The 8,473-nt window shown below is 38.5% G+C and overlaps 4 protein-coding genes across 4 annotated transcripts; all 4 read left to right on the top strand.

Moving 5' to 3' along the window:
- Nucleotides 1-170: 170 nt before the first annotated feature.
- Nucleotides 171-1,184, top strand: TM35_000331920 (uncharacterized protein; the record flags this gene model as incomplete). The annotated part of the gene is made up of 1 exon (XM_029028948.1): nucleotides 171-1,184. One exon carries the CDS (start codon nucleotides 171-173, stop codon nucleotides 1,182-1,184), a length of 1,014 nt encoding a protein of 337 aa, XP_028879801.1.
- Nucleotides 1,185-2,211: 1,027 nt separating this feature from the next.
- On the top strand, nucleotides 2,212-2,709 carry TM35_000331910 (cytochrome c oxidase VII; the record flags this gene model as incomplete). The annotated part of the gene is made up of 1 exon (XM_029028947.1): nucleotides 2,212-2,709. The coding sequence occupies one exon, from the start codon at nucleotides 2,212-2,214 to the stop codon at nucleotides 2,707-2,709; it is 498 nt and encodes a 165-aa protein (XP_028879800.1).
- A 1,598-nt stretch (nucleotides 2,710-4,307) lies between these two features.
- Nucleotides 4,308-4,805, top strand: TM35_000331900 (cytochrome c oxidase VII; the record flags this gene model as incomplete). The annotated part of the gene is made up of 1 exon (XM_029028946.1): nucleotides 4,308-4,805. One exon carries the CDS (start codon nucleotides 4,308-4,310, stop codon nucleotides 4,803-4,805), a length of 498 nt encoding a protein of 165 aa, XP_028879799.1.
- A 1,282-nt stretch (nucleotides 4,806-6,087) lies between these two features.
- Nucleotides 6,088-7,590, top strand: TM35_000331890 (aldehyde dehydrogenase, mitochondrial precursor; the record flags this gene model as incomplete). The annotated part of the gene is made up of 1 exon (XM_029028945.1): nucleotides 6,088-7,590. One exon carries the CDS (start codon nucleotides 6,088-6,090, stop codon nucleotides 7,588-7,590), a length of 1,503 nt encoding a protein of 500 aa, XP_028879798.1.
- Nucleotides 7,591-8,473: the final 883 nt, after the last annotated feature.

The raw sequence follows: 8,473 nt of genomic DNA, 5'->3' as shown, positions 1-8,473 counted from the left end.
ACACACACACACACACACACAAAAGAAAAAAGAAAGAAGAGAGCGTGAGAAAAAAAAGAAAAAACAATCAAAAGAACAAAAAGAGAAAAGAAAAGAATTCACTCCCTCTCATCTCTATCTATCTATTTATCTATTTATATATACACACACTCTAGTACGTTGGATTCCCAATGACGTACGCCCCCCCAGCGGACGGCCCCTCATCCTCTTCACTGCCGCTGCTGCAGCTCCCCAACGGCGTGACGGCGTGGGATGGCGCCGCCCTGGACGATGAACGTCGACTCCACAACGCCGATGGACACGCCGATCGTTTAATGCAAACCATCAACATTCTCGGCGTGCGTAGTAAAGAGGCCCAATCACTCCATACGGTTCTCACCTCTGTGGCCCGCCTACGTGAGAACCGACAGGCACGATTATATTTAGCCTGTCATGATGGCCATGGCGTTGGGATTCTCAAGGTGGGGGTGAAGAAGTTATTCATCACACATCCATCCCAGCGGGGATTGGTGGAGATGGATCCCTTGTGTGTGTTGGATTTCTTTGTGGAGACCTCTTGTCAACGACAGGGATTTGGAAAGATGTTATTTGACTTTATGTTATCCCATGAGGGACTTAGACCAGAGGAGGTGGCGATTGATCGCCCAAGTGTGAAGTTTCTTTCCTTCCTACGAAAATATTATGGATTGGTAGAGTATACACCACAGTCTAATAACTTTGTGGTGTTTCACAGATACTTTGATCGTTGGCAGCCGCGGGGACGGCAGTGTAGAAATTTAGAACCTTTACATAAAGGATACGCCTCTCAACAACAACAACAACAACAAAGACAACAACAACAACAATTATTATTAAAAGAACAGAAAGAACATCAACAACAACAACAGCATCCACAATCTACTGCACAGAAGACGACAGGAGGACCATTACATCCCTCCTCCTCCTCCTCATCAGGGGCAACAGAGGGACGACATAAAACTGCATACGAATTACAATATGAGGAATACATGCGAGATCAGGAATTCCGGGCGAAAAAACAAGAAACGGGCACGAGAGGAATGTCGCCTGCGAAGCCGGTCTCTTCTGCGGAGATTTGTGCGGCTAGTTGTGGGGCCAGACGCCGTACATCCCCCACACGAAGTGGAGTACCATATAATATCATTAGTGGGGCCCCAGAGCGATGAGCATATCTCTGTTTATCTCTTTGTGTTTATGTTTATGAGATGATAATGCTACTGTCAGAATTATTATTATTATTATTATTATTATTATTATTATTATTATTACTATTGCTGATATCATTTATGGAGTGTGGTAGAGTGAGAGAGAGAGGCGTTTATATGATTACGGTATTTGTGGGGTGAAAAAAAGAAGGAAGGAAAGGATGAGAGGAGCAATATTTGCAATCAGATGTGAAATGTGGAGTTCTTTTTATCTTTTATTATTATTATTACTGTTATGGGGTATTACTATGGAATGTTATCCCCTATTATTTTCCATTTTTTTCTCTTTTTTGTTTTTTTTTTCTTTTTTTCATTACTTTTCTCTTCTATCTGTTTATCTGTTTGTCTCTCTTTCTCTTTTATTTACCCATGTTTCCACGTTTTGGAGTATTTTTGCTTGTATTCGAACAGACTCATTCGCAGCGGGAATAAAAATCCAAATAAAAACAACAAAGAAAATGAAAGAAAGAAAGCAAAGAAGAAAAGAAAAGAAAAGAAAAAAATAAATAAAAAAACAAAAACCTTCAGCAAACAAAGAAACAAAACAAAACAAAGATGAATGCATTGGTAAAGTTATCAATGCCCCATTTATTTTGGAGCGGGAACCTAATGACGAGTACAATTCACCCGTGTGTATGTCTCTTCACGATGACACATCTGATGCTTTATCCCCCTGTTTTTTTTTTCTTTTTTGTTCTTTTCTTTCTGTTTGGATCCTTTTATAAATAGAAGAAGAATTAGTTTCTCTATAATTTATCTTCTTCTTTCTTATTTATATGTATATATTTATATCTATATACCTCTCTCTTTCTTTGTTTTCTTTCTCATTTCATTTTTTACTTCAGATAAAGACAAAGGAGTAGGTAGCTTACTGTTAAAAGGTAAAGCCAGAACAAAAACAAAAAAAACAAAAGCAAACCAGTAGAATAAAACCAAAAAAAAAAAAAAACACTTTTATTTATTTATTTATATAAAAAAGAAGAAAAAAATGCCACGTCCATTTGGTGCTTGGGCTCCCGCCACAACTCTCGCAGAGTACCGTGCACGCATGCCAGGCATGAGAGCCTTTTCTTTCCTCTTATTACCTCGTGTACGCCGTGAGGTTTATTATCATCCAGAGGCCCTCGCCCACTTTAAAGATCCCCAACAGTATAAAGATGCCCTGGACACCATTGTATCTATGCGAGTCTCGGATAAATTCTTTGGTGAGGGAAATAAACTGCCCCGTCATGCATTTATGAAACTGACAGTCATTATGGCTGCCTTTGCGGTATCTGTATTTGCTGTTCTCCGCTATTACTATGGGGTGTATGTGCCGGCGAATAACCCGACCTGGCGTAAGGTGGTGAATAAGGAGTGGGAGGAGGCCATTAACAACTCCCCGTGGGATCACATGTCTCATGTCTGGCAGTACAGTGATCAGTACGCTGCGGTGATTGGTGAGGCCTCCTCCTTTGGCAGACGCAAATTCTACATTCCGGCTTAATAAACAGAAAAGAAGAAGGAAAGAAAGAAAGAAAAGAATTGGGCCACGTAATTGTAGAGAGAGAAGATATTTATGGAAGAGGTTCAAAGGACGTGGTTTTTTTTTTTTTTTTTTTTTCTTTATTTATTTCCTTTCCTTTTTCCTTGTGAATGGAGATTAGGATATGTGGTCTGTGTACGTATGTATGTATGTATACGCAACAGATTTGCTCTTTCTTTCTTTCTTGTTCTCAAACCCCTATTATTATCCCGTTAGACACAGACAGAGACACACTTCTCTGTTTCTCACTTTACCTTTTCTTTTTATTATTTTCTTGTGTGGAGTGGGGTGTTAATGGTATTATATTAAATGTGTTGGGGGATTACAGGTCATTAATTCGAATACTTGTAGTCAGCCATAACAGCAGCAAGAGAGAGTGTGTGTCTGTCTTTGTGTGTGTGTGTGTGTCTGTTGGGATATTTGGGAGAGAAGCAATAGACAGAATTGTATACAAATAAACCAGGAGAGAGAATGAGAGTGAGAGAAATTGGTTTATTTTCTTCCTCCCTTACTGGGAATATTGAGAGGGAGAAAAAAAAAAAAAAAGGTGGCTAGGTCTGTTGCTATAAAAGGGAAAATAGCAGTATAGAGAAGAGGGATTAATTGAGAAGAATCAAAACAAAAGGAAAATAGAAGGTAAATTCGGTAGGTAGGATGGGGATGTTTTATTTATTTATTTACTGTATTTTTATTTATTTTATTTTATTTTTTTAGGAGTGTAGTGAGTTCGTGTAGTTTAACTACTTATTTTATTTGTTTATGTATTTGTTTGTATTTGCACTCCTATTCGTAGGAATTAGGAATCAGTCCTTTATTTTTATTTTTTTGTATCAGCAATGAAGACGACGATAAACTGCTGAAGCTAAAATAAGGACTTTTTTGTTATTGTTATTATTATTATTATTATTGTTGTGTTTGTGTGTATGTGTTTGTGTGAAATAGAGAGAAAGAGAGAGATAGTGAATGAATGAGATAGTCTATAATGTATTTGTGTGTGTGTGTGTGGATATATATATATATATATGTGGGAATAGAGTCATGCTGATCATTGAAAGATTGTGCTGTTTTCTATTTTTCACATATTACCACCATTGCAGTGTTGATTTGTTGCGTTTAAGGCAAGCGAAAGAGAAGAAGAAAAGGAAAAGAAGAAGAGGAAGAAGAAAACACCTGCAAACACACATATACACTATAAAAGAAATGAATAGGGGAACTATTTATTTATTTATTCTTTCTTTAAACGTGATATATAACTACTACACTATATATATATATATATATATATATATATATATATATATATATTGGTGATCCATTCAAAATGGTTTTTCATTCATTCCCTTTTTTTTTCCTTTTTTTATGAATCCATTTCTCCTCAAATGCTTATAGTATTAGGCCCTGCTGCTATCTCTACCGTGCAAGAAAGAGAAAAAAAATAAACGGACAGATTAAAACGAAAAAAAGAAAAAAAGAAAAGTATACTTTAAAGCGTCTAACAAACATATTTATATTTATTTATTTACATAAAGAAAAAAAAGAAGAAGAAAAGAAAAAAAAAAATGCCACGTCCATTTGGTGCTTGGGCTCCCGCCACAACCCTCGCAGAGTTCCGCTCTCGAGTGCCAAACATGAGTTCCTTCTCATTCCGCTCCGTTCTGAATGTACGCCGGGAGGTTTATTATCATCCAGAGGCCCTCGCCCACTTTAAAGATCCCCAACAATATAAAGATGCCGTGGACACCGTTGTCGCTATGCGAGTCTCGGATAAATTCTTTGGTGAGGGAAATAAACTGCCACGCTATGCGGCGATTAAAGTGGCAGGCGCATTGGCGGTGCTTGGCAGTGCCATCTTCTCTGTTCTCCGCTATTACTATTGTGTCTACACACCGGCGAATAACCCGACCTGGCGTAAGGTGGTGAATAAGGAGTGGGAGGAGGCCATTAACAACTCCCCGTGGGATCACATGTCCCACGTCTGGCAGTACAGTGATCAGTACGCCACAGTAATTGGTGAGGCCTCCTCCTCTGGCAGACACAAGTTCTACATTCCGGCTTAATAAACAGAAAAGAAGAAGGAAAGAAAGAAAGAAAGAAAGAAAGAAGAAAAGAGAGAGAAGAATAGGGCCGAGTAATTGTAGAGAGAGAGATGATATATATTTATGGAAGAGAGAAATGTGATTTGTATCAGGTGGTATGATAGTAGTGGAAGGGAAATAGCAGAAGTACTAGTAATACCAGCGAGAAGAGAAAGAGAAAACATTACCCCTTATCTGTCTACCACCAGATCTTTTTTTTTTGTGTTTGTTTGTTTGTTTTCTTGTATTTCTACTCCCTGGAGAGTACACGGGGAAAGGTGAAAATAGGTGTGGGAACACTCTTCCGTCCTTTTTTTTTCCCTTCTTTTCCTTTTTTTTTCTTGCGCTCCTATTATACGAAATAAGCGAGATAAAGGGGGGAGAAGGGAAAAAGAAAGCGATAAACACACTGAATTTGCCCTTTTCACTCTATCCGTTCCTTAATTTCTTATTATCCCATATTACCATTTTTTTCTTTTTTGTGTGTGTTTTTATTATTATTATTATTATTATATTATCTTACAGCTATGCCTGTAGGGTACATATGTATGTGAATCGTTGTTTTTTTTTTTCCGTTGTGCATGGAAATGAGTTTATTTCTGAATTCTTAGAGCTTTCAGTTAATTGTTAAATGATATTTACGCAAATGAGAGAAAAAAAAAGAAAAAAAAAATAATAAAGGAGAATACGTATGGTAGTAGGAGCAATATGGGTCAAGGGGGAACTATTCGCGCTATGTAGTATTAGGAAAACCATTTGCGTTTAGGACTGATTCTTGTTTTTTTGAAAAATACAATGAGTCATTTATTTATTTAGCGAAATAGATTCCTTTTTTTTATTATTTGCAAGGGAATAAGAAGAGGGAGAGGAGGAGGAAGAAGATATTATCTTTATACTGCCTCAAGGCAGGAGTTTAGCTCCTTTTTTTTTTCTGTTGTTATTCTCATTTTTTTAAAAAAATGCGGGGGAATATATCTCTCTCTTTTACTCTTTTGCTATCACGAGAAGGGAGAGAGGGAGAGAGGGAGAGAGAGAAAGAAAGGTATATACGTACATTGAAGGCAGAGGGATCTGAGTTAAAGTGGTTGGAAGAAAAAAAAAAAAAAGAAAGGGAAACCCTGTGCCATTATTTTCTTCGTTTTTGTTTTATCATTATCATTGATGGTTACCACATATGAACTTGAATCTCTACTGTTATTTTCATTTAATTCCATGACATGTTTGTTTTTTTCTTTCTTTTTTATATATCAGGTAAAACAGACACATGTTCCGCGCTACCACAAAGTTCTTTACCAACAAACCGCCTGTTATTAAGCGCTTGCAAGACAAGTTACTTATCAACGGCAGATTTGTACCTGCGGTTTCGGGAAAAACATTTGATGTGGTGAATCCAGCAACGGAGGAGGTTTGTGCACACGTGGCGGAGGCGGCGGAGGCGGATGTAGATATCGCCGTTACTGCAGCCCGCAAGGCATTTAATGAATACCGCACCACAGATGGAGCCTACCGTCGTGCTCTCATGCTTAAACTCGCTGATGCTATTCACCGACATCGTGAAGAACTTGCGGCTATTGAATGTCTTGATAATGGTAAACCCTATACGGTAGCCCTTAATGTTGATTTAATGTTGGTGGAGGAATGTTTCCGCTACTACGCTGGATGGGCAGATAAGGTCTGTGGTCAAGTTCTCCCTGTTTCTGGAAAGAACTTTGCCTTCTTAAAGCGTGAGCCTGTGGGTGTGTGTGGACAAATTATCCCTTGGAACTTCCCACTCCTAATGGCAGCATGGAAACTCGCACCAGCGTTGGCAATGGGTAATGCTGTTGTACTTAAACCCGCTGAGCAAACCCCACTGGGGGCACTGCGTCTCGGTGAACTCGCCATGGAAGCCGGTTATCCAGCAGGTGTGTTAAATATTCTCCCAGGCTACGGGGCAACCGCCGGGGCACGACTGGCACTTCACCAGGATGTGGATAAAATTGCCTTTACAGGATCTACTGTTGTGGGGCATCAAATTATGCGAATGGCGGCGGAGAGTAACTTAAAGCGGGTAACACTGGAGTTGGGTGGAAAATCACCACTTATTGTCTTTGAAGATGCCGATCTTGATGCTGCCGCCGATGTCGCATCGCATGGTATTTACTTTAATATGGGACAAGTCTGCACAGCATCATCCCGGATATTTGTTCATGAGAGTGTACATGATGCATTTCTGGCGAAACTTCGGGTGTTGGCAGAGTCCCGCCGCATTGGTCCTGGTAATGATCCTGCTAATGATCTTGGACCACTTATCTCTGCAAGGCAACATCAACGTGTCCTTGAATACATTGAAAAGGGTAAGAAAGAAGGAGGTATTGTGGTAACAGGTGGAGAACGGTGTGCTGGGCGTGGATACTTTGTGAAACCCACCGTATTTGCAGGGGTTAATGATAAAATGACGATTGTACGAGAGGAGATCTTTGGTCCTGTGGTATGTGTAATAAAATTTAAAACAATGGATGAGGTTATTGAACGTGCTAACAACACAACATATGGACTCGCTGCTGGTATTTGCACGCCTGATATTGAAAAGATTATGTACTGTTCCTCATTTTTAAAGGCTGGTACGGTGTGGGTAAATTGCTGGAATTGCTTTGATGCTTCTATGCCATTTGGTGGATTTAAACAAAGTGGTATTGGTAGGGAATTGGGTGATCAAGCTCTTCAGCATTATACAGAGACCAAGTCTGTCTTCATGGCACTAAAAGGTCCTTTGGTGAAGAATTAACTCCACCAATTGATATTTTTATTGTTTTTTTTTTGTGTGTGTTTTTACAGTTTTTGATTCTTTCTTTTTTTTTCTTTTTTGAGTTTGGGTTGGTCAGTGCAAGCGTGCAAGCGTATTCGATTTCTAAAAAAAAAAATACTGAAGGAATATCTATGTGGTATTTAAGCATATAATGTTGATGAACGTTGAGTTTGGTTTTTTATATTTATTATTATTATTATTATTATTATTCCTGGGAATATCATTAATAATTATTTTCTTTACTAAAGGGGATGTAGAAACTACCTTTAAACAAAAATAACATTTTCCTTTTCTTCTCTTTGAGTATTCTTCTTTGTGAAGGGGCATGCAATCTTGGCACAGTTGAAATATAGTCTCAATTCAAGTTTTCAATGAAAAGCTCTATTTTCAGGTAACCTTAAAAAACCACTAATAATAAAGAGAAGACTTAAACTCTAAACAGAATCCTTTATTATTATTATTATTATTTTGAGGGCAACTTCGTTAACTCCAAATAACACCAAAAAAAAAAAAAACAAATTCCGTAATCTATTTTGGGGGGAGAAAATTATTATTATTATAAACATTATCCGAATAAGGCGAGGGGTTATCAATTAAAGAAAAAAATAGCGGTTGTGCTCTCACGATGAGAGGAGTCATCAGGGCGTGTAGCTCAGTGGTAGAGCGCCTGTTTTGCATACAGGAGGCCCAGGGTTCAATCCCCTACTCGTCCATCTTTTTCAACCTGGATGAAAATTTTTAAATTGAGTTGTTGATTCTCTTTTGAATTCAGCACCTTTACGGTCTACTCCAACTTCAGCTGCTTACAGTCCTCATACTTCTGGAAGAGAAGAATCTTGGGGTTCGTGAAGCTGTGGATGGG

This window comes from Trypanosoma theileri, assembly GCF_002087225.1.
Source record: "Trypanosoma theileri isolate Edinburgh chromosome Unknown TM35_Tth_33_V1, whole genome shotgun sequence".
NCBI classification, from domain to species: domain Eukaryota; phylum Euglenozoa; class Kinetoplastea; order Trypanosomatida; family Trypanosomatidae; genus Trypanosoma; species Trypanosoma theileri.
This window is presented reverse-complemented; position numbering and strand designations above follow the sequence as displayed.